The sequence below is a fragment of the Protopterus annectens genome, chromosome 1.part0 (genome assembly GCF_019279795.1).
Source record: "Protopterus annectens isolate FY-2018-M chromosome 1.part0, PAN1.0, whole genome shotgun sequence".
Taxonomy (NCBI): Eukaryota; Metazoa; Chordata; order Ceratodontiformes; family Protopteridae; genus Protopterus; species Protopterus annectens.
The window spans coordinates 1,167,349,875-1,167,376,759 of record NC_056725.1 but is presented as its reverse complement, the minus strand read 5'-3'; the positions used below and the strand labels follow the sequence as shown (position 1 = coordinate 1,167,376,759).

At 37.9% G+C, this 26,885-nt stretch overlaps 1 protein-coding gene across 1 annotated transcript in view; it reads left to right on the top strand.

Moving 5' to 3' along the window:
- AFG1L (AFG1 like ATPase) overlaps window positions 1–26,885 on the top strand; it is a 1,902,723-nt gene that overhangs the window by 1,509,487 nt on the left and 366,351 nt on the right. The window contains exons 9-10 of the mRNA XM_044065354.1: window positions 1,279–1,349; window positions 1,606–1,706. Coding sequence (XP_043921289.1) covers window positions 1,279–1,349; window positions 1,606–1,706 — 172 coding nt within the window. The remainder of the gene's footprint in view (window positions 1–1,278; window positions 1,350–1,605; window positions 1,707–26,885) is intronic.

The window sequence follows — 26,885 nt, the reverse complement described above, 5'->3', positions numbered from 1 at the left end:
CACCTCTCTGAGTCTCAAAAGATATTTTTTTAATCTGTCCCCATACATATTACATAGAGCAGATGTAAGGTAGTGGCGTCATCTTGTAGTCTGTTTGTACTAAGACCTTTTTAATCCAAGAATGAAACTTCATAGAGAAAGTATTTCCTTTTATACATATTTTGGATCCTTTGACTTTTACAGGTGACTTCTGCTTTAAAACGCATGCTCAAATTTTTTTTTGTTTTAGGAAATGACATTTTCATATTTATTACATGGTGTTATAGCTTTTCATAGAACAGTATTCTTGAGGACAAGCTTAAATACTGAATTATTTTTACAGAAGATGCCTGGCTTTCTCTGGAGCCAAAGATCAGCATTAGTCTCAAATCTCAGGCAGATTTTATATATGTGTGTGTATATATATATATATATATATATATATATATATCACACACACACACCTTTTCCCTCATATGTATTGTGACTGACATTTTCAGATTTATTACATGGTGTTATAGCTTTTCATAGAACAGTATTCTTGAGGACAAGCTTAAATACTGAATTATTTTTACAGAAGATGCCTGGCTTTCTCTGGAGCCAAAGATCAGCATTAGTCTCAAATCTCAGGCAGATTTTATATATGTGTGTATATGTATGTATATATATATATATGTATATATATATATATCACACACACACACCTTTTCCCTCATATGTATTGTGATATCAACTGACACCGGAGAATTCCCTAATTTGCTGTGCTCCAGTGTTTAAAAATTTATTTTACATCAAATGTAGATTACCCATTTTGGTCAGTATGAGCCTTCTTAAAAATTAATTTAGCATAATTGTTTACTGTAATTCAGCGTGACTTTTCCTAGTGGTCAGTTTCCTTATTTTGTTTTTGGTGTACTGTCTCAGCTGTGGTTTGAAATGGTACTTTGAATGCTTGATTGATCTTCCTGTTTGCTTTTATTTTGCATGCAAGAGAGAGCCAGGAACATTTCTTGCCATTGTGTACATATAGTATTAATGCATTTGCTGTGCCTCTATTGCCTCATTACTGGCTTCAGCTTCAAGCACAAAAGTCTTTCAGTGTATGCAAATAAGGCACAGCCATCTACCTGAGAGTTAATATTCTGTGTTTTGAAGTGTATTCTAAATCTAATGTTTGTATTTAGAACATAACATCCTGTTCTTTTTTTGATGGGCAAAAAGCTAAGCGGGCCTGGGCAGCTGTTTGATGTTGGCTTCAAGTGTTATTAATTTCATATTCTATTATTCTTTTCACTGTAGCACAAGTGAAGCTGATGTGGAGGCTGTCGTGGATAAGCTGTTTGATGAGCTGGCTCAAAAACAAAATGATAGTACGTAAGTTAATTTCTCTTGAAAGAGAATACATTTAGAACACAATGCCCAATCTCCACTGACCAATTAATAAGTTCCATTGCTGTATATGGGTTGATGCCACACTCAAGTGGTAGTCATTGTATCAGCATTTTGTCTAATTTCTGTGTTGAATCATGTGCTATTATTCATCAAGCTATGCATTTCCTAGCTGTAAGAGATGGATTTTACAGTAATTATCTAGACAAGACTGAGTCTTTGTTCTTGTTCCCATAGTAACTAGACCAAGGATCCTGAAAGTGCAGGGCAGGGAACTGAAGCTGCAGAAAGCGTGTGGGACCATTGCAGATTGCACATTTGAAGAGCTGTGTGACAGAGTGAGTATTCATTCAAGTCTTAAGTCAGAGTAGCACACTGTTTGACACATTGTTTGATTACATTGGAAGTAAAAAAAAAGTATGTAGACTCCTGGGCCTGTGACCTTGGTTGCATTCCTTCTATACTGCTGTATAAATAGATGTGTTACTGCAACCATAGTTACCATTAGTGTATGTGCACTCTGTGCTTTCTGTCACCGATAGGGAGTGCCACATTCATAACCTGTTCTGTGGCCTCTTGGTTTTCTGATTTACATAAGAACAAAGTCCTTGAATGATTAGCTTTGAAATAAACTCCCTACTTCATGAAATCATCAGATGATGCCACCCTCACCATCCATGTACTTTCTGTCTTGATTTACAAAGTACCACCAAGCTTTTCTGTGTTTGTATTTGTCCAGTGACACTGTGAGTACTCACTCCCAGAAGACTTTGCTGCACATGCAGACAGCGAGCTGATTTGTTAAGGACATTTTGCCATTTTCTCTGACCATGCAGTATACAGATAGGTAAATAATTTCATATTAGTAGAAGTCATTACTTAAAAAAAAAACAAAGTCTGTAACATAAGTTTTCTCCTGGCTGCACTGAGTAGTTTGATGCCGGTAGAAAAATAGAAGAAAAGTTGGTTTATGGAAGCAATAAGACCCTTCAGATGATATCTATACAACTCTATGTGATTTATTTTGTATAGCAAGTAATGTGGTATATGTCCGAAAACTGGGTGATCACGAACTTGAATGGTTTTACATAAACAAAAACTGGGTTCTGAATTCTTTAGAATTCTTAGCCTGGGTTACTGTATAGTCTGGCTTCCTCTTTTAATTTTGTGACCTGGAACTGCAAAGCAAAACCGCAAAACTACAAGTGAGCAATGAATAATGACAATCACTGTTACATTAAAGTTGCTTTTTTCATGGAGGGACTAAGCCCCCCTGTACCGTCCCATTGTGGGAGGCTGCACCCCTATACCCCTGAGATCACCATAACTCAGAGAAAAGGGGAGAGTGAAGCAGTGATCTTGGACTTGATATATGCAAGTCTCCATTTCCACGTATTCCTTCTCTCTGTTCTGGGAGTCATACTTACAAGTGTTGGAATTTAAAACTGTTACCTTGCATTTTTGTTTTTACAGTTATACAAAAAAAATGTGTTTTACCCCCTCCCTCTTTGCTCACCACCCTACATGCACTCACACTTTTTACCTGTGCATTGACTCACCAGAGATCCTACTGCTAAATGTGCACCATCTGATCTTCAGTTCCAGAGTCAGGCTTTTGCTGCTTCTCCTTGGGCTAATCTAAGCAAGGTAACATGTTGATTTGAATGGGAGCTCAGATATAATGTTTATTTATTTATTTATTTATTTTTAGTTTTCTGTTAAGTGGAAAACTAAATAATCTACTCACAATGGGAGCAGCATATTTTCAAGAAAATCTAGTGGCCTTCCACATCATCCATTCTTAGTACAGTTAAATTAAAGGAACATGCTTGCCTGTTTTCTAAAATCCTGATTTCTGTTCAGCATGATGTTAATTTGCTTGCCAGACTCCACTTACAAAATTATAGATAAGTATCTTAAAGATGTGGCTTATTTAAGTCTGGTATATGGCCCATATGTCTGCTTTGCTTTGGGACCAAAGTAGTATATATTTTTTTCTAACAGAAATAAAGTTTTCACAGAGGATCATGCAATTTTTGCTAGCAAGCTCAGCAGTATGTGCATTGAAGCCACTAAACTGAAGGTTGCTGAACTGAGGACCCAAACTGCTCCCATAGCAAGAGGTATAAGTACATAACTATTCAGGAGAGAACTGCTTGTGACTATAGTCACTGTAGCATGTGGCCTGGTTACCACATGCAAATACAGCATATTCCTTAAGGTGATTTCTTAAATGCAGTCGTATACTAATTCCACTAGACTCCACTAGAAGATTGCCTCAGTGAAGGTCTCCACAATGTTGAAGTTTGACATATTTATATAAATGTACATTAGCCAGTAGCATCCACACTTTCAACTGTCCATGATTTTGATTCATAATTTTGCTCTGACTTCCTCTGATCACTGATGATGTGAGAAAAAGGTAGTGAATTATAGTCAACAAATAATGACATTCATTACAGTTACAAGCTTTGATCTGATGATGTCAGTTTTCATTCTGTCCTCAACTGTTGGGTTCAGATCCGATCCTTGGATCCGACTCGGCCGTTACTGTAGCTCGTGGCCACCAAAAAGCTCTTGAGCTCCTCCCTTACCCACAATGCATCAACCTCAACACACCTCAGATCTTGTTTGCCGCTTCACGAATAAGACGTGATCGTCATTTTACACCTCGAGTTTCTTTGCATTTTCTTCATAATTATTATGTATTTAGATATTTTCTCCCTTTCTATTCTACACAAGCTATAATCTTCTATTCTACACAAGCTGCAATCCTCTTTACCATAGTTGGTATTTACCTTTCTTTTTTCCTTTTATAAAATATATAAATTTTTATGTAATCTTAATACCATTGTTGTTTTTTTCTCTTCTACAAACTTTTTTTTACTGTTAGCAGAATGTCAGAAAAAGGCCTTTCGCGGTTCCAAAAATATGAAAAATGTGGGTAGAAGTTGCCTTTATTGGCTGCGCATTCCCCATGCATATACTGTTTAGGCCTTGATCATCTCATCTGAAGGTTGAATGCAGTATATGCCAGAATTGTAATCCATGGGCTATTGCTAACCGTAAAAATTAACTTGTACTGAAAGGGTTGCTTCAAACACTCTTTTCTGAGGCAATTAGTGGAGGTTAACCCTCCAAATCTAAAACTAAGGAGACAGTCATAAAATTTCCTAAATCATCAGGATCTTCAACTCCTTCTTTGGAGCCTCCCAAGAAAAAGCTGAAGTGGGATCTGAAGACTTCCTCAGTAATCTCGGTGCCGGATATGACAACTTCCTCTTTGGCTCTGATTACCTTGGATCTGACTCCCTTACCTAGGACTAGGTACTCTCCCACTGTAGACCCAGTACCTTCTAAAGTCCATCTCGATTTCTGGAACTCTGACATTCCAAGTCCCCATTCTTGGCATCCTGTCAGTCTTCCAGAAGTCTAACCAAAGCCAATGTGGACAGGATGATGAGGAAATTTCTCATGGCACAGATTCATGTGGGAGCTGTCGCTTGTCTCTAACACAGATAACGAACAGGTGGGGTAATTCATTAGATGCTTTATTACATTGAAACACATTGGGATGGATAGCAGTATCATAAAATATAAATGAGCTGATTAACAGACAGACCTTACAGACATTCATGCTTACATCTCAACAGCTTACTACAAAATGGCAGTCAGGCTTGCACGTGGTCAGTGTTTATACACTTGTGCAAGCCTTTAGATAGCTTCTTAAAGATACATACACACACATTGAGCTACATCCTCCCTCTTAAAAAGACTGCCCTTAGTTGAAAATAACATTGGAGTTAGACATGCATTACTATAGACATTAGAAACAAACACAGTGTTCATGTCCAGGTTGCTGTGTATCTATAACATGGTCAAGAGATGTGACCAGATCTGGTAACATAACAATCTGGACTGGGTTTAGCAACAGGGGCAGTCTTTAGTGAACAACTCGTATCAGGAACTTCTGGATTCATCACAGGAATGGGAATATTCCCTGGAAGTGAAACACCGGACAACTCGCTCTGAGATAAAGAGTCTTTCTCACAGGCTATGTGCTGTGGTATAGGTTCAGACACTGGCATCAAATGTTTCCAATTTCACCTAAACTCTTCTCCTTGTAATTCCACAATTTACGATCTCGGCTCTGCGCAAATATTCTTCACGACTCCAATCCGATCATAACCTTTTGACGTTTGCATCCTTACCAGTTCTCCTTCTCGTAATGGATTGAGCAGTTTGCTGGTCTTATCATAGTAGAATATCTGGGTGAAACACTTCTTCCACAGATTGGTTTTCACTGACCTGTTCTTGAGACATGCAACCAACAAATGGCTACTGACTGGTAACGTGGTTCTGGTTTGTCTTGATAGAAGTCTCTGGGCAGGTGAACCAAGATTTTTATCATGAGGAATTTTTCTGAGATTCAAGAAAACATCACTATTATCTTGTTTCGACTTCTCTAGTAATTGTTCTGCACTTTGAACTGCATGTTCTGCCAAACCATTTGACTGTGGATACTCTGGGCTACTTGTGACATGAGTAAAGTCCCACTCTTCGGCAAATCTTTTCAACTGTTGGCTTCTAAACTGTATGCCTTTGTCAGAAATAACTTTGTGTGGACTGAAAAGTGATGCTTCATCTTGGTGATGACAGTATTGGATGCTAAATTAGGAAATAGGTCAGTCTCGAGTCAATTTGAATAAGAGTCTGTTAACACCAAATAATGTTGAGTATTCTATTCAAAAATATTGGTAGCTACTATCGACCAAGATAGTTCAGGAATCTGGTTTAGCTGAAGTGGTTGTTTCCGTTGATGCAGCTTGGTACTATTACACACAGAACACGATAATAGCACTGTCTTAATATCTTGTGACATAGAAAGCCAAAATACTAGACCTGTCTCCCTTCTTTTGGTAGAGTCTGCTCCTGTGTGATCACAATGTAAGATAGTAATTTTACTCTTGTTGCAAGAACTTTGGAACAATTACTTTTGTACCTTTCATAATGATACTGTTGTCAAAAATTCTCTTCTCTGTATGGAAAATAAGGTTGCACTTCTTGAGGTAAACTAGATTGCTTTGACAGCCATCCTTGTTGAATATAGTGGCTGAACCTCTGTAAAACTCGATCTGTGGCTGTGTGATCTCTGAACTCATCAAGATGTTGGGAAATAGAATTTCTCACTTCCATGACTTCAGAATTAAGGTTCTAATTCTCATGCTGTTCGGTGGTGTTTCTGAGCAATCTGGACAATGTACCGGCAAGATAAAGACGTTTGCCTTTTTTGTAAACAAGAGTAAAGTTATACTTTTGCAATCTCAGTATCATACATTGCAATCTGCTGGACCTGTATGCGTAGGCTTTCTCAAAATAGTGACTAGAGGTTGCTGGTCTCTTTCGATCTGGATAGGTCTACTGTGAACATAATCATGGAACTTTGAACATGCAAACACAATTGCGAAAAATTCTTTCTCAATCTGAGCATACTGCATTTCATTTTAGGCAAGAGTTGTCGATGCATAGGCAACAGGTTGACCCTCTTGTAGAATGACTGTACCTAGACCAAATCTTGAAGCATCACATGAAAGAGTGACTGGCTTGTGAACATCATAGTATCAGACAGTTGGTGGACTGGCAGTTCTCTGTTTGAAGGCATCAAATGTTCTTTGGTGCTCTTCTAACCAAGACCAGGATACGTCTTTACATGTCAGCTCTCTGAGTGGTGCAGATATTTAACTCAAGTCTGGAATGAACTTGCCTAGATAGTTAACCATGCCAAGAAAATGTCACAGGGCTTGAACATGGTCTGGAACTGGCATCTTGAGAATGGCTGTTTGCTTGAAAGGAAGGGTCTGGTCGTAGGCCTGAGCTGGTAAATAAATGACCAACATAAGTAACTTATTGTAACCTGAATTTGCATTTTTGTGGATTGAGCTTAAGATTCACTTGACATGCTCTTTCCAGACCTTTTCTGAGGTTTCTGTCATGCTCAGCTTCACCATTACCTCATACTAGTGTGTCTACTATAATAGCACAAGGATACTAGAACAATTTACTCCATTGCATACCGAAAGACTTCACTTGCAGAACTTATCCCAAATGACATTCTGAAAAATCTGTACTTTCCAAAAGGAGTACTGAAAGTAGTTAGCAGTGAGGATTTCTTGTCAAGCAAAATTTGCCAAAATGAACTCTTTGTATCTAAGGCGGAAAAAAACATTGGCATTTGCCATAAGAGCAGTGACTTCTTTGACTGTATACATTGGAGGTCTTTTTAGTGCTTTGTTCAAATCTCGTGTATCAATACATATTCTGGTGTCATCTGTGCTTTTCTTATGAGCTACTACCATGAAAGATGCCCACTCAGTTGTTTCGTCTACTGGACAAATCACACCTTGTAGCACCATTTTATCTAGCTCAGCTTTGACTCTGTTATGCATGGCTATTGGAACTTTCCTGGCTGGCCTGATAACTGGACTGACATCTGGGTCTAAGTTCATGGAGTACACAACTGGAAGCTTGCGTAGTTTGTCTCGAGAAGATTAGCATAGGTAGAAAAAATATGTTGGGCGAAATTAGAGTAGTGGTCTTTCAAGCTAACATTATTCTTATTAAATAAAAGCAGTTCCATTTTTAAACTGTCTCTGATCCCTAATAATGACTGAGCGTACCTCTTGACCACATAAAATAACAAGTTGTAACTTCTCCCAGCAGAGTAACATGAAAGCACTACTGAGCCTTCAGTATGAATTTTATCACCACCATAAGAAACAAGCTTCACACACTTTGCCAAATCAAGCCTTTCACTATTACATACTCTAGCAAATGTTTCTGCTGATATAACATTGCACTTAAAACCTGTGTCAACTTTGAGCTCTGTGGGTTTTCCATTTATCTGACCAGTACAAAATACTTCATTCTTTGCCCATAAATCTACTGCATTGACTGTTTCACTAAGCACACCATCAACATAAAAAGTAGGGTCACAGCTCTCTAATTGAGCAACTCGTTTTTTGAAATGTTCCTTTTAATAAAAGAATGTGTGCCTTTTGATTTACAAAACCTCTTAAAACAATTCCACTTATTGCATTTGTGGCATTCTTGACCAAAAGCTAAACATTTTTTTCTTTTTAGAGTCATGATTTCCACCACAATTACGACAGTTGACAATGAAACTAGGTTGGGGCCCATGCTTTGAGTTTGCTGACTCACTGTTATACTTCACTGAGACTGTGCAAACTCTGGAACATGCTGGAAAGTTCTGGGGTTTACCAGTGAGCACTGCACAGTTGCTGCCATGTGCTTCAATCTATTTCTTTTAACCACATACTGCTTGCTATCAACATGAGCTCTAGAAGTTACTGGAAGCATACATTTCTCATTCGTAAAAATGTGTGTGCTTTTCTGTGAGCCCGTATATCTGACAAATCTCAGTGGTCTTATTCAAAATTAAATCACTATCACAAAGCAAAATCTTTCTCACAGCTTCAACTTTAAATACTACATATAAGTCTGTCTTTTTTCACCTCATCCCTTAAATCACCAGATCTGCAAGTTTTAACCTTATGTCTTAAATCAGTTATATATGTTGCAAAAGTTTCACCAGGCTTTTGATCCCTTGTGTAAAATAAGTGCCTTTCCATTGTAATGTCTGTCTGTGGGTTACACATTTCATTAAATTTATGTTTTAAGCACTCAGGGTCCTCCTTTGACTCAGCCAGTACAACAATATGATGGTTTTCCCTGTCTCCTATAAAGATAGCAGGTACATATACAAATTAAATCTCCCTTTCAATGGCTTCTGATCCAGCTAAAGTAGAATAAATGCCTCTGTATGGTCATCTTTATCAGAAAATGCAGCCTGTGTGAAAATGTCATACTCTTGCAAAACACTCTCCAGTTCTCTGCAGTATTATTGTCAAACACAAGTGCACTGGGTTTTTGAAATCTGTCTGCCATGCCAACAAAATATGCACAGGCACACTGAAAATATGTCTGTTTTAATTATGTATGAACAAGCTGTGCTGTGAGAGCTTGTGTAATAACATTCAAATGCACAATAAACTCTCTGAAATACTCTACTTTGCGAAATATACTCTGAAATGGCTGTATCTTGCAAAATAACTTTACTGTAATACTGCACAAACATGCGAATACTTCATACACTTTTGATAACTTGGCTATCTTTAATATGAAAAATATGTGATTTGATAAAGTGCGGTCGTTTACTTCTATTTTATTTGTTTTATGCAATTCAGACCTTATTTCATACATTTTCCTTAAAAATTCGAATATCTTTATCAAATTGGACATTTCAGTTTATTTAAATATCGTTTAGAGCATTCTGGATGCTTCGTTACATATTTTGCAAATAAGAAATTATTTGAGCAAGTTTTAACATCTGAAATTCGTTTCTGATCTGTTTTGCGAATTATAATGCATTAGAGATGATCCACTCCTGTATATTCCTCTAATACCAACCGGATACCTCTCTGACTCAAATTGGAAAAACTGGAACTCTTTCTGGCAACAAGTCGTTTTAGCCATGCCTCTTCTGACACCTTGTCCTTTTAGACATGCCACTTCTGATACCATGTCACTCATCCATAGATGACGAACAGGTGGGGTAGTTTGTTTGGATGCTTTATTACATAGAAACACAGGATGGATAGCAGCATCATAAAATATAAACAAACTGATTAACAGACAGACCTTACAGATATACATGCTTACATCTCAGCAGCTTACTGCAGAATGGCAGTCAGGCTCGCATGTGCTCAGTATTTATATATTTGTGCAAGCCCGTAAATAGCTTCTTAAAGATACATACACACATACCGATCTATAGGAGTTATCCCAGCTTGTACCCCTATGGGTTAGGAGGTCCGGCCTTTTGTCACTCCACCAATTACAACTCCTACTCTGATCCAACTCATCTTTTCAGAGCCCCTGGATCCGAGTCTTCCGGGTCCATCTGGTTTGGATCGATAGATGGTTTTATCTTCAGATTTGAAGTTCCATCTCTGAGTGCACCAGCTCTGTCATCCTCAGAGCCAGATGACTCTGTAGCAGGTCTGTCAGATCCAAGGTATTGGAGTAGACACTGAAGCTTTTGGAGCTGACTGTACCCCTCGGAGCTTCGGCACGTGGATAGCTCATCTCCACCTTCTGCCTTGGGCAGATTGCCTTTGGGCACAGGGAGTCAATGGGCCAGAAGCCAGGTTTCTAGGCTCCATTGTCTTCCTTCTCCCCAAAGCATTCTGCCTTTGAGGTGGTGAAGAGGTTTTTCTCTCCTCCAGCAGAGCGGATGGATCTTACCCTCTCGGATATTCCTTCTGGATCCCAGATGTCTCAGCACCTTGCGATACATCATTCTACACCACGGGGACAGCCAGCCCATAGTTTCCAGACCACCCAATAGGGTTTCACTATCCCTTCTGTTACTTCACAGGAGCATCACACCAAGGAAGTCCGTAGGAAAGGGAAGTGCAAGAGGAGGCACTTGGACTCCCCTCAGGAGTCAGTCACAGAGGATGCTGATTTTGATGAAGGGAAGGGGTCCCCACGATCACTTCTGGAAGATGTCTCATTTGGAAACATTCTTGACATCCTTAAACAGAGAGATGGTTGGTCCTCTGATAATCCTTCCCTAGAAAAGTCAGTATTCCTTGAAACCTTTAGAGCTGGCCCATCTACCTCCTGGGTTATTCCACCTGCCATTGAGCTAATTGACTTGATCTCTAGGCAGGCATGGAAGGAATCTGACTCAGTTGATCCAATCCCCAAGAGACCTGATCAGATTCTGGCTCCACCTACTGGTAGGGAATTCTGGAGTAAGAGGGTTCCTGTAGAAGCTATGGTCATGGCAGTGGCCACCAAGAAGGAACTTGCTGAGCAGAGTTCCTCTGCCCATCCCCCTAACAGAAAGTCTAAGGAGTTAGACAGATTTGGGAAGCATGTGTATGCTTCAGCGACCTTTGCCCTTTGGTTGCTGAACTATTTGGCACACTTTAAGAGACTACAAAGGGACTTGATGAAGGAACTTTCAAAATCCTTTTCAGGGACCACTACTGCTGAGGCTGAATCTTCTGTGGCTTCACAGTTGGCTACCCTTCATTTCATCCATGAGGCTCATCTCCCATGCAGCTGAAGGTGCCTCATGGGTGGTGGGTTCAGGCATTTCCATCAGGTGGCACACTTTTATATGCTTCTGTGATTTTGTGGAGCCCTTCATGTTTTTGTTTACCATTGCACCTTTTGACAGCAGTCCGTTGTGTGGCCCAAAAGTGAAGGACACACTCTCCATGTGAGAAAAAGATGGAAAAACCCTTTCTGCAGTGGGCATATGTTTTTGACCCCTCAAAGATCCTTTTCTAGGAATCAGTCTGGTGGTCAGAAAATGTTGTTCACAAAGTCCCAGGATCTTTTCCAAAATGCACATGGAGATAGTTCCCCCCAAGTACAGAGGGGGGAACTCAAGTAGACAGTGACTCCCATGTAGCAGAGGAGGCCCGCAGAACCAAGAGTCCAGGGATTCTTTCTCTGATAGACCCTGTCAGTGCCTCCTGAAGGGAGGCCCGATTGCCCCCCCTCTGGAGGCAATTGGGGGTCAACTATCCCTGCACCAGAGAGCCTGGCTGGAGATAACAAAAGATACATGGGTGGAGAGGATTATTTCCAGAGGTTATATAATTCCCTTTTCCCTACCACCTCCACATGTATGCAAAATTTCCGATGTTCCACTCAGTTAGAAGAAAGCAGCAGCACTAGAAATACAAAAGCTACTAGAAACGAGAGTCATCCAAGAGGTCCCTCCAGACCAGATACAATCAAGAACTTACTCAAGTTTCTTTTTAGTGCCAAAGAAAACAGGGGACTGGAGACCAATTTTGGATCTCAGTGACTTGGACAAGTCAGTTCAACACACAAAGTTTCAGATAGTCATGGTTCAGTCCATTCTGCCATTTTTGGGCAAGGATAACTGGATGTGCTCAATAGACTTTCAGGATACGTACTATCACATAAAAATGAACAGACAATCCAGAAGGAATTTACACCTCTGGCTGGGATCCAGTTACTATCAGTTCAGAGCACTGCCCTTTGTACTCACCACATCCCCCAGGGTGTTCACCAAATGCACGGCAGTGGTAGCAGATCACTTAAGACGGCAGGGATTCTGAGTGTTTCCATACTTAGACAACTGGCTCATTACCACCCCAACCAAGCATCTACTAATAAGAGAAGGAGATCAGATACTCCAGATTTTTCACATCTGGGAATAACCATAAATTGCAAGTCTCAGTTACAACCAGCTCAAACACTGGAATTCATAGGGGTGTTCAATACTTTGTCAGTGACAGATTTTCTTCCTCTCTAAGAGTGCAGACTATCAGATTCCAGGTCAGGAGAATAATTTGCAGTACCAAAATTTCAGCATGGTTGACTCTGCAAGCCTTGGGATCAATGTCAGCAGCCATAAATTTAGTTCTTCTAGCAAGACTTCATATGAGAATTCTTCAGTGAATGCTAGCAACATGGTGGCTGATTCTTTATCAAAGCATGAGAGCACAAATAAGAATCACTCAGGCATGCCAGAGATACCTTTGGTGGTGGATTTGATCAGATCAGGTTCTGCAAGGCAGTCCTTTTGTCCCCTCTCAGCCCAAGGTCATAGTGACCACAGACACTTCCGAGATTAGGTGGGAAGTGCTTCCTGGGGAAAACAGTCCAATGCAGTTGGTCCCCCGAAGAAGCCAACACACATATCAATGTTCTGGAAAGGAGAGAAGTGCTCTTAGCATTGCAGGCATTCCAACTCACTCCCTTTTGGGACAGTTGTGATCCAGACAGACAACATGTCAGTAGTGTGGTACATTAACAAATAAGGGGGAACCAGATCATACCCTTTGTATCAAGAAGCCCTCAGACTGTGGTAATGGGCGATTTCTTCCAACTGCTTTCTGATAGCAACACACATTTCAGGGAAGTACAACATGATAGCAGACAAATTTAGCAAGCCCATTCTGCTACCTCACAAGTGGTCTCTCAACAGGCAAGTGACATAGATGATTTTCCATCAGTGAGGCCAGCCTTGCTGCAGTCTTTTTGCATCTCCACTAAACAACAAGTGCAGCAGCTTCTTTGCCCTGATCCTTCCACCAGGTGATCACAGAGAGACAAATCTACTCCTTGTCCCCCCAGTCTTTTCTATACCTATACCCCAACTCCACCTAATTCCAAAATTCCTACAGAAAGCTGCTCGGTTGAAAAGTAAAGTCATCCTCATTGCACCTTACTGGCCTCAACAGATTTGGTTCCCCTTCCTTTGGCCTCATCTATTTACCAGCCTTGGATTCTGGATCCAGTTCCAGATTTCCTGTCTCACCCGACAGGTATGATTCACCCAGATACCTCAGACCTCAAGCTAACAGTGTGGTTTCTCCAAATTCTTTAATAGCCAGACAACCAGTGCTCTCTTCTTTTGTCCATCACATTTTTTTATCTTCCCATAAGGCTTCTACTAGAAAACTGTACAAATGTAAATGGAAAAGGTTAAATTTTTGGACACAGCCGAATCACGCTGACCCCTTCTCAGCTCCTGTACAAAGTGTTCTTACATTTTTGGCAACACTTTTTAATGAGGGAGCTAGTTCCTCAACAATTAGAGTTTATTTAGCAGCAATTTCTAATTTTCATATTGGATTTGAGATTCTTCCTTGGCTTCATCTAAACTTTGCAAAGTCTTTTTGAGAGGTACCATCCTACTAAAACCTTAATTTGAAGATCCTACTCCACCATGGAATGTAACTTTGCTGTAGGCATTAATTCATTCCCCCTTTGAAACAGCAGCTAAATGTGATTTTAAATTCCTGACCTGGAAAACTGTATTTCTAGTAGCCATTACCTCTACTAGAAGAATTTCAGAACTTGAAGCACTGTCTTCTAAACCTCCTTACTTGATTTTTCATAAGGATAAATTAACATTATGTACCAACGCTTCTTTCCTTCCTGAGGTGGTGTCAGAATCCAATATCAGCCAGTCTATAAATTTGCCAGTTTTCTTTCCAAAATTTACAAACAAAGGCAAATATATGTTGCATTTATTGGATGTTCACAGACAATTATGTCTTTACATACATATAACAAAAGAAATTAGGAAAACAGATCGATTATTTGTATCCTTTGCAGGTTCTAAATTGGGCAAATCAGTTGCAAAGGTAACTCTAGCCAGATGGCTTATGGACTGTATATCATTTATGTACAACAAGTTGGGTCTACCCTTACCAAAACCTTTAAGAACCCATTCAGCTGGGTTCATGGCAACTTCCTTAGTATTTTGGTCTAGGGCATCCATGGATGATATATGTGCAGTTGCAACCTGGGCTGATCCTCATACATTTATCACTCATTACATACTGGATCTGGTCTCAAGGGGAAGAGTAGCCTTTGGCTCAACTGTACTGAGGAATATCTTTCCGTAGAATCCACCCAGGAATGTAGTTAGCTGGGGACTCTGTCCCAACAGTTGAGGATAGAATGAAAACTGACATAATCAGATAAAGAAGTTATGTACTTACTATAATGTTCCATCTGTGTTGTGCATTTTCATTCTTCCTCAGCTTCCTACTCTCCAACCCCCAACCTTATATGGAAGAACAAGGGATTATAAGGACACCATTGTCCTCCTTGTTGAGCTCCAGATATGGCCTACTCTGTTAATGTTTTTATAGTATTTCTTTCTACCTATTGTAAAATACCAAGCAAGATCTGAGGTATGCTAGGTGTTGGTGCATTATAGGTAAGGGAGGACCTCGAGAGCTTTTTGGTGGCCATGAACTATAGTAATAGCCGAGTCAGATCCAAGAATCAGATACAAATCCAGCAGTTGAGGAAGAATGAAAATGTACAGCACAGATGGAACTTTATAAGTACATAACTTCTTTTTTTTTTTTACTTCAGGAAAAGCATGTTGATTTATGTACTCTCTATTTTGTGAACTCTCTTAAGCAGTGATTGTAGTATTTAAAAAGTGCCAGTGATTTTGGGACTTTTATTCCTGAAAATGTTAGGCTTTATGCCAGATTCTGGTGCTTAGATGCTGAGAGCTATGGTAACCTCATTTCTTTTCCTGCTGCTAAGCCTGATTGCATGTGCTGTTTTCACTAACTTTATTTCTTGACATAAGTCTTCTAATAGGACATTTTTTCTATACCTGGAATTATTTTATGGTTATTGTGACAAAAGAAGGTACTGCCAGCATACCTAGCTGGAATTGTATAAATAATTATGTCATTTGTGAATATCAGCATGATTCATATGCTTGTGTTACAAATTATTAGAACTGTATGTTATGTGTTTATCAAACTGCTGGTACAGAGGTATGTGTTGAAAGGGTTTGTAAAGTGCTGAGTTTAAAGAAGTATCCACAGTGTACCCTACTGGAAAAGAACAGAAATGTGTATACACTATTGTAACTGTGTAAATGTATATATTTTAACAGTGGAAACTGGAACATAGGTTAACTTGCAAAACTTCAGAAAAATAGTAGAAATGAAATTATTTTATAACTGAGCCATAAAAGATAGTTTCAGTGCAGCAAGGAGACAGGATGTCTAAAACTAGGGAGCCGTTTGCATTGTCTTGCAAGTGTTTTATTGTTTTATGTCTTCCAGCAGCTGCAAATATTTGAGGGCTATATATTTTTCACAGGTAGATGCTAAAGGCTGGCAGTTTCTAACAATGGGGGTTTAGCTTGGGAACTAAAGTCAGATGACAAGAAGTGATGTCATCATTCAAACTAACCCAGCAGCAATATTTGACATATTAATTTAAGAACTCTCTGAGAGAGGTAGTGCATTCTGTATTTCTCTTTGACCTGACAAGAAGACCCAGTCACCACACTTGCCTTGCTCTGTATTTAAGTTAACTAGGGTATAGGGATTCTCTTGGATTCAGACAGGAATATAGCTGGGTTTAATTTAGATGGTTTATATTTATTTATTTATTTGAGACTGTCCTGCAATGGTGTTTTAAATATTTCCTGTGATTTTGACCTCTGATGTAACTGTGATTATTTACTGAGTATTTTCTTGTTCATTATTTATTAAATATTTTTACACCTATCATTGTGGATGATATTTGTGAGACATATTTGAGTTTTGAGAGTACTTGCATATTTATTTGGTGACACTGTGGGCCACTCCTAATAGCCTTGCTCTTGGTCAAACTACCATTTGGATTAATAATAACATTACAGTGTAGCTGAGAAAGAGTTGGCTAGTGGCAATTATAACTACCTTATAGTCTGGGCAAAAGGGGGCATAGCTAGTAAACCTGTGCCAGCCTTTCCCAGGTGTGTGTGTACGTGTGTGTGTGTGTGTGTGTGTGTGTGTGTGTGTGTGTGTGTGTGTGTGTGTGTGTGTGTGTGTGTGTGTATCAGCTACTTGGGCAGGCACACGAAGCACTGGTTGGACAGAGAGGGTGCTGGAGGTCTGTGCTTGCCACTCAGCTGAGATATCAACTCTATACCCGTGCCAGTGGGGAGTCTTATTGGAGATTTGGATAAAGAGGGAGAAATCAGCCCCAGACTGACTGTGGTCTCTGTGTTCTCTTAAGGGAAACTGAACTTGATGCAGATAGCTGCCTCTGGAAATACTGCGTGTATACGTGTCATTCTCCCAATGTACATCCTCCACTGTTGCTAGTGATGAGGATTGAGGCTCCTTGATTACTGGACCAGTGTTTTAAAATTAAACCTAAGGTATAAGGATGCAGTATTACAATAACTTAAACGTGGCACAGGGAGGTAGCATTATGATTACTGAACACGAGAGTCATCTTCTCTTAGCACTACTTGTTGTTACCTGCTCTGTTTGCTCACAACTCAGCCAAATGAATAACTGGTGATGGCTGCAGCATTTACTAGACAGCCTGCAGGAGTGAATTTAGTATTATTAAAATCTGAACTACAGCCTTGTCATCTTCATACCTGTTGTCAGTAGACCCCCAGGCATCTCATTCAAAGTGAATTTGAAATGAACATTGTGACATAGGCATACAAAAGACAACCCCCCCCAAAAAAAAAAAAGTAAACCATGTCCTTTGTCATTTTACCTGATAATGTTGAGAATCCTGCCTGTATACTATAGCATTGAACACAAAAATGGTGGCTGCTAGCTTGTCTGAAGAAACCTTGTGCCAGTGCTGTATCTTACTACTTTACCATTGTTAACATTATTCCTGAAGTCCTCCTTTTCCCTGGCTACTGAGTAAATGCATGCCAGGACACTGCTATGGTGACACGCTTTAGCACTGTTAAATTTTTTCACTGATTGCTTTTAGATTACAAGGCAGCTATTTCCCCATTAATTGTTTCTGCTCAGCTCTTTAGAATGACATTATGGCTTTTCATAACAGAATTTCATTTTTTCTACTGTATTCCAGACTCTATTTTGCAGATGCTTAGAAGTGCTGGAAAAGGTGATGTGGTCCACTAACGCTGATCTGACAATTTATCTTGCATAACACCATCATGTTTGGCATCATCCTGTTAACATGGGGTTTTCAGAGCTTATTATACAAGCATTTTAACTCCTGTGTGATTCTTATCTTTACCATTTTAACTGTGGTTTAAATTCTGCCTCTGCACAGCTCCCCACTTCTCTCTTGCCTCCTTTTCATTTTCAGCCTTTCCAGCATGGAGACTGTTTAAATTATCTAAAAGACTTGTGATAGGCCTTGTGATTTCTTGCATTACCACAATGTGATCTTCAGTAGGAAATCTTTGAATATGCACATTTTGTTTCCTCTCTCAAGATCAAGATCTCATTTGTAAGGATGTGATGATCTACCTTCAGCAAACTGTGTTTTCAGATAAGTGAAGAAAACAGATGTGGAAACAAACTAAATATTCAGTCTTTGTACATTTTAAGTGATTCCTCCTATTAGTTTTTCCACACAGGCTGCTACTGTGACCATAAACTTTGCATGTAGAAGTAGTTATAAACCAATTGTTATTTCATAGATTGTTGAAGGAAAACCAACAATTTTAGAGTACTTTCAGTAAATGTGAACAATATTATTAACACTGTAAGAAGGATAGTGATACTGGAATGGGTTGCCAAGTGTTAGAAGATGTAAGATTCTGACAAGTGAAGAAAGAATGCAAACAGATAAATTGTGGAGTGAAAATATAATATTGAACCTAAGAAGTGAATGTTCTTCTGGAGTGGCTGTGTTGTGCAAAAAAACAGTGAAAATAATAGATGTAATGTTGATAAGGACGGGGATGTTAACTGCTATGGATCTGAGGTGGATTGAACATGTTTATATAATAATTATAACATTCTATGCATGTATAACTAGCACAGAAGCAGAGAATCTCTTTAATCAAATATTAGATTATGTGGTGGTTAACATGAAAATTATAATTGCAAGGGGCTTTAATTGAGATTTAATGGGAAAATGTAAAAAAAAGAGAACTGTGTAAACAGTACAGGATATGATAAAATGTGGTAAAATAAATGTGTGGAACAAAAGTCAATGGACTTAAAGAAGGAGGGCACCTGGATCTGAAATTGATTATTTTGTATTAGTGGAAAATTTGGACGTTAGCATATGGTGATACAGTTGTGATTGACATTTCAGATGATTTAGCAGTATGGATGGAGGTGATGGAAGAAAGGGAATATGTTAAAACAGGAAAGGGAATAAAAAGAATAAATGAGAAATTATGGGATAAAGTTGGAGAGTAGGAAGTATTGCAGTTATGGAAGGCTGATCTAATCATGAAGGACTTCTATAAAAACTGGTCTGAATGGAGGATTGCATTTTAAAAGAAGTGTAAAATGTATTTTCTTTTCCAGTGGTAGGATATAGAAATATATCAGGGCATTTAGAGAATAATACAAGAAATTATTACGAAATAGAAAGAAATATATGAAAGAAACTGAGAAACAATTAAAGCATTACTGTGTAGGCAGAGATATTATTTACAAGAGTGAAGGAAGGAGGTATCTACATATTTGGGTAAAATGATAAATGACGATATTAGTATAATGAGGGAAATGAAAACTGTAAAATGAGAGGTAAAAAGAACACGAGAAAATTATGAGTATTGTAGTACAGTGTGTGGAAAATATATACAAGAGCAAAAAGAAGGAAATAAGAGAAAAAGGGAAGTAAAAAAGTTCCAGATTTAGTTAAGGGATAATTTGAAAAAAATAACTCTTTCTGAATTGGATGAAGTACACAGGAAAGTAAATGTTGATTAGATATCAGGACCAGATGGTATAGGGTATGGAATATACAAGAAATTAATGGGTTGGCAAAGAGAGTATTTTGTAAATGTATTGAATGAATGGCTGAAGGAAGGGTTTGTTTAAGAAGGGTTATGTAGTAGAATATTATTTGCATTGGTAATGAATGGGATAGTGAGTGAAATAGCTTATAAAATGAAAATTGCAAGGTGTGATGCAAAAGGAGGTAGTGATTTCAGTAGTTTTGATATATGTACATGATTTAATTGTAGTTACTAATTAGAAAACGTGTTGCTTTGTTTGAATGGATGTTTAATTGAAATGAGAGTGACCTTGAATAAAGATAAAAGAAACAGTTTGAATGATGTGGTGAAAATTTGGGGTGTGTATTTTTCATTGAATTAAGTATCTTTGCTAGGGATAACATTTGGGAAAAGTATGTAGTTATGATGCAGTGGGATGGTTTGATAAAAGAAATGTCTTCTGTGGAGTATGTGTAGATTAGCATTCAAGAAAAAGGTTTATCTGGTGAATTATGTATTAATGGAAAAAATAACAACATATAGGTCAAATGTTTATATGATCCCAGAAAAATACGAAAAGGAAATTGTGCAGTTGGTGTTTTATTTCATATGGGGATCAAAATTAAACCCAGTGAAAAGATGCAGTTTGTATGTGAGTGAAGATTAAAGAGGACTGGGGTCACTAAATTGAGTTCTTTATTCTGATTCTTTAAACTTGTATAGAGATTAAACTGGGTACAGGAAGAGAATGAGAAATTAATAGTGAGAATGTGAGACTGTCTAACAATAAATATAAAAAAATGGGGGCGATGATGAGAATAAGCAAAGAGAAAAGGGACATGTAAATAAAGAAATTAAAATTATCAAGAAAAAATACTAACATGGAAAATAAAAATTGATGAAACAGAGAAAGATAGAAGGATATGGCAAAACAGTATGATGAAATAATATTATTATATAAATCCACGGGAAAAATTACCAGAATAAGTGATTTAAGTCATTAAAGTAGGGGTAAAAGTGGTGTATCTATGGAAACTGGTAATAAATAAGTTACCAGTAAATGGGAATATACCATGTATAAAGAAAACTGAACGTGTGTGTTTATTTTGTGGGGAGGAAGAGACAACAGAGCGTGTATTTTTGAAATGGAAAAGAGTGGTGAAACTCTGGAAAAAGGTGTGTAAAGGAAACAAATTTGAGAATATTAATGACAAGCAATATAGGTCTGAATAGAATTATGTACAGATATAAGAACAAGAACATAGAATATGTGAGAAGGGTAGATAAGAATTTATTTTATTTATTATGGATCATTTGGAATGAAAGACTGAATGACATGTTTAATGGGAATTATATTTTGGCAGATATATTCTGGAAAATTAGATTAAGATTGTGGAAGAAGGGGTGTGGGGCTCAATTATGAAAGAATAACAGCAAGGATATGTTATAAGAGAAATGATAAATAGTAAAAAAAAAAAAAAAAAAAAGAATAGAAATATGTTTATCTTTGCTTGAAAATATGTAATTTTCTTATGTTATGTTAAATTAAAGACCCCCCCTACTCCTTTTGATAGGTGCCATGGGATCTTTTATATCCACCTGAGTTACCACCAGCTCAAGCAAATGGGGCCTTGGTTTAACATCCAAAGAATGACACACTAAGGAGTGTAGCAACCCCTCATGTTTTTATTGTAGAGCTGTATACAAGCTTTGTAACTTTTAATTTTTGCCATGACCATTGCTGGCATCCAGTACTTCTAACTTTCCTTTATCTGATACCTTGTCTTGAGGTAATAGATCAGAAAAAATACTCAGGCTATGAGAGACCAACATACACTGCATGTAGGGCAAACCAGAAGAAATATGTCTTTTATGTACGCATTTTCTTTAAGTAAAAACATAAATATGCAAGCTACTTGCACTTTAACTTTTTTATTAAATTTTAATAAACATGAATAAATAAATACAAATTTAACCAACAAATAAAACTATGTACAAAGTTCATAACAAATGTTAATAAAAGCTAATAACATCAATACTTTTCTAACAAATGTTCAAGTTTTTGCCAAGCTAGCTTCTTGTGAGTAGTATTCATACTTTTATTAGATATAGTTTGCAGTTCTTTATTACACACATTTTTTGCTAGGTTAATAAACTCAGAGAAAGAGAGGATAATTTGTTTTCCAGTTCATTGTAATAACCTTTCTAGCAATAGGTAGGATAAGACCACAGGAGATGCACTTAATTTCTTGGACAAGGATATGGTATGGACACATTAAATAGAATCAAAGATTGAGTAATGTTACATTTGTTCCCAAATTCCTTCCCAAATGAAGCAACCATTTGTCATTCCAGAATCATATTCTTCCAATCTGCTTCCAGATTACTATTACATCTTCAGGATGTTAAATTTTCTTTTTTTATAAGACAGAGCTACTTTATTCAATGTGTTAGAAACTTTTTACATGAAAACTTCCAAGTGAAGATTTTCCAATTAACAGATGATGTTGACTTACTAGCAAATTTCAAATATAACATGCTATTTGCTTCTGAAAATGCCTTTTATTTATCTTTGTAGAGTATTCCCAATCACATCCAGTTACTTGCACTTTTTAATGGGAAGAGAAAAAACAGATTTCTTAAAAAAAATAATTCTAATTCTAGAATACTACAGTGGAAGTTCTCTTTTGCCTGCTGTTGAGTTTTCTACATTAAATTTCTTTATACTTGGAAGGCATGTACGTTTCGCCTTCTCTACATTTCCTTACCTAGTTCCATAGATAGTATTTCTTTTTTTTTTTTTAAAAGAGAACAGCTTATAGTTCTGCCAAATAACAAAAGCATAATATATTCTTTTCCTGTACAGTTCAGGTATTCTGATTATTGACTTCAGCAAAAGTACAGACTTGTTTCATATAGATTCACACACTTCCCTGAGCTCCTTTGTTGAACTAAATTTCTGTTTTTTACCACATTCAGAAGCTGGATGATCAGCAACAGAGCCAGGGCAGTGTGATAAAAAGGCATTTTTATACATTTGTTAACTAGGCAAGCCTTCTGGAAACAAGTATCCCTTTTCAGGGACAACCCTGGAACTCTCTTTGATAAAGTGACTTGCTTAGAGATGCACAGTAGGCAAATGAACATGGAAGGACTCATCTCATGTACCTTGGGAAGCAGCTGAACAGCTCAAGAGTTTTAATCTTCTGCAGTAACTATGAAATGCATTGATGTTGCCAAGGGTTGCACCAGCACTGAAAGCAGTGTTGTACAAAAATAGCTGTAGAGTCAGAATTTTCTGCATGATCCATAGTTCTTATCCATCACCTGGCTGAGTCATTCTAATGCAGCATGTTCTTTGATTAGTTGGAAAGCCTGGAAAAAGAGAAGGTAAAACAGAATCTTTAAGGCTCGCCTGATGACCAAGTAACTAAGCATTTACCACAGTGTACCCAAAATTCCTGTTTGCTCCTAGACCATGGCACATTTGGTTAGATTGGCTGTTAGCACAGCTTGTCTAAGGGAATCATGCACTTCTTGTACTTTCCTTTTATTCGTTTAACTAGATAAGTAAAGTGGTCTTTTTATACACTTTTTGACCATGACCCAGGCCAAAAGGGCAAGAGTTAGGTGCAAGTTGGTAGAAAAAGTAAAATTGGATAGAAGAAGTAAAACTGAATATAAATTTTGGAGAAGTATCTATGAAGATCCTGTGGAACATAACAAAGATGCAAAGTAAAAGAAAAAATAAGAAGTTTAAAGGTACAGGATATAAAATGGGATGAAGTGACAACCAGAGAGATTGAAACAAAAAGCCTCTAATTGGAAAACCCCAGGCCTAGATGCAGTACCTAACTTCTGGTAAAAAGTATTAACATCTTTGCACAAAGATTTAGCCACGAGTAAGAATTATTTATATGTGCACCCCGAACAGACACCAACCTGGCTAACAACAGGAAAAACAATGCTCCTACTTAAGAGTGAACCTGCAAGTGACTATAAAAATTATAGACCAATAACTTGCATTCTGACGATGTATAAACTATACACTGGAATTGATGCCGACTGAGTTTATAGTCATTTAGAAGAAAATTCAATTATGGCAACAGAAGCAATAAAAGAAAGTCATACGGAACAAAGGATCATTTGTTAAGTAAAGTCATAGTGGAGAACTATGAAAAGGAGAAGTATGGCTTGGACTGACTGCAAAAAAGCATTTGATAGTATCCCACGTGCATGGATTACATTACAGTGACAATGAAACAGTGATGGTCCACTTTGCAATTAAGCCATGATAAAGGATGACTTATTACTCCAGGGATAAAAATCCAACGGGGGATATTCCAGGGTGACTCTGTCACTGCTGCTATTCTGTCTTGCCCTTAACCCATTAAGCTGTCTGCTTAACAGCTTTGGTCATGGCTATAATTTGGCTCCTAGAAAACAACAACTGCAAAGACTTCTCATCTTCTCTTTGTCGACGATTTGAAACTGTATAGCTCATCAGATGAGGAACTGAAAGCACAACTGCAAGTTGTCCAAACTTTTTCAGATGATATAAGAATGTCATTTGGTCTTAATAAATGTGCAAAAGCAACCTTTAAAACAGGAAAACTGCAGCACCAAGAAAACATCAGTTTGGGGCAAGAATGTGATACAAAAGAACTTGAGCAAGAGGGAGTGTATAAATATTTGGGAATTGATGAACAATCAACAGCAAAACATGAACAAATGCAAATAAAACGTAGTAAGGAGTACTTCGGAAGACTTGAATTAATCCTGAAAACAGTGTTGACATCTAGGAACAAAATCCAAGCTATAAATCAATTTCCTCTTCCTGTCCTAACTTACAAGTTTTGGAGTGATTGACTGACCCCAAAACATGCTGGATTGATTAGATGGGAAAACAAGAAGGATGATTCATGCTCACCAAATGATTTATAAAAATTGGTGCATACCAATATTATATATTCCCTGTTCTGAAGGAGGGATGGGCCTACTTGAAATTGATTACATGTATAAATCTGCAATCATGGGACTGCACACATATCTGCTGACCTCACAAGACCCAAATGTAGTGAAAGTTTTGAAATATGAGAAGAATAAATCTGAGATGACTTCAGTGCTTAGGCTAGCAGAATATCGGTGTCAAGCAGGAATGGAAATCAAACCAGAAGTAGATAAAACTCAGGCAGCAACTGAATGTGCCAAAAAAAACAAAATAAAGAATATAAGGTGAAGGACCAGATGAGAAGGCAAGAAATGTGGAAAAAACATAAATATAGTTGCAATTGTAGAAAACTTGTGGAAGAACCTTATGTTGATCAGGAACAAATGAAGGAATGGTTAAGGAGAGGTGAATTTAAACCAAGAGATGAAAGGTTAATAGTGGCAGCCCAAGACAGTGGGCTACGTACACGTTGGTTTACAAAATCCATTGAACATGTGGGAGCAACAGACAAATGTAGGTTTTGTAAAATTGAATTGGAAACAGTTGCACACCTCGTTGTTGGTTGCGACATACTAATGGCAGAAGGACTGTATACTGAAAGGCATAATAATGTGGTGAGACTGTTGGACTGGGGATTGTGCAAACTTTATGGTATTGAAGTGGCTGAAAAACGCTGGAAATATGAGCCACAAAGCATCATAGAAAATAATGAAGTCTGCATTACATGGGATCACCCATTACCAGCAGTTCAAAAGACAGATGCTAGAAAACCAGATATAGTGTTCCAGGAAAAGAAGAAAAAAGTAGCATTGATCATTGAAATCGCTACACCCAGTGACTGCAGTGTCCTGAATATAGAAAGACACAAGTCATAAAATATCAGGATTTGCAAGCAGAAATGAGAGCAACGTGTTAGAAAGATACCCAGATAGTTCCAACAGTAGTAGGAGCAACGGGTCTTGTCAAAAAGAGTCTACAATCCTATTTAAATATGCTACCAATACATGTAACTCCATACAAATTGCAGTAGGAGTCATTACTGGGCACATTGCGGGTGCTGTAAAGATCACTTATGGCTGACATCAAACAGTGAAACAATACTAATTTCATGAACTTTAATTGTACTTTGACTTAGGAATGGGGTCCATTCCTGTCATGGTATTAGAAACCCAAAAGATTTGGAGAAATTAGAAAAGGAAGAAGCAAGAGTAGGTGCAACATTATGTTTCAAAAAAAAAGAAAGAGAGAGAGAGTTGACTGGATGCTAGAACTGTGAAGCAGAGATCTTCCTAATTAGTGGAGAAGATGAGTGGCCTGCTCTGACTGTGGATGACCCAGTCATCTACTTCTAATTGTACAGATGTTTCTAGTAGACACAGGAGCTTGTCTTTCAACAGATAAGCCATTTTAGGGGCTCCATGCAACCAAATAAGAAATATTCCATACTGCTTTGAAAAGGTTATCTTCTCCTTCTCATACTCTCTAAAAGGCACCTACCATTACACTGTTCGTAGGTAAAAGGTCACAAGGTTCTCGGCAGGACCCAGTATCTCTATTAGTTCACCAGCCAATGTTAGGCAGGCATCAGAATGAAAACTGGAATTTAAGTTATTCTAGAAATATAAACTTCCACAAAGTCTGGGCCATAATACAAGATCTTGTCAGTCATTCTCATAACCAGCATTATTTTACTTCCCTAGCAATGATCTCACAGCCTCAGGAGTACTCTACAACCAGAGCTTTACTTCTTTTAACTGGCTGTGTTACATTATCATGGTTTATTATGGTATTTCGATTTGGCAAGGAAAAAAAAAAACATGTTTTTATTTCCACTGACTTAATTATTTTATTTTGTTTATTTTTGTTCATTCACCAGGGCAGTATATTGATTATCTGTGACTATGTGTAGGCAAAGCCTCGGTGAGTAACAGTCACCAAAGAATTTAGCAATCATGACAGCGAAAATTAACACTGTTAAAATATAGGGTATAGAGAGAGGCATAACTAAGACACGTTTCTACGTAAACAGTTTCAAACAGGAGTTTTATATTGATATAATTGCAGGTTTTCCAGTATAACATGTGCATAAAGGAATAGTTGAGTAAAGATGAGGTAGGCAAATTATGTGCACTGATAACATTCTTCTGTTTTCTTTGGTGTAAAAATTATGTCTATCCTACATTTATTTTCAGCTCAGTGATAGGACTCATCAATTGGCCTAGTTTGGTATATGACCTTCATATACCCCTGTCACACCAGGATCTTATAATTAATGTGAGT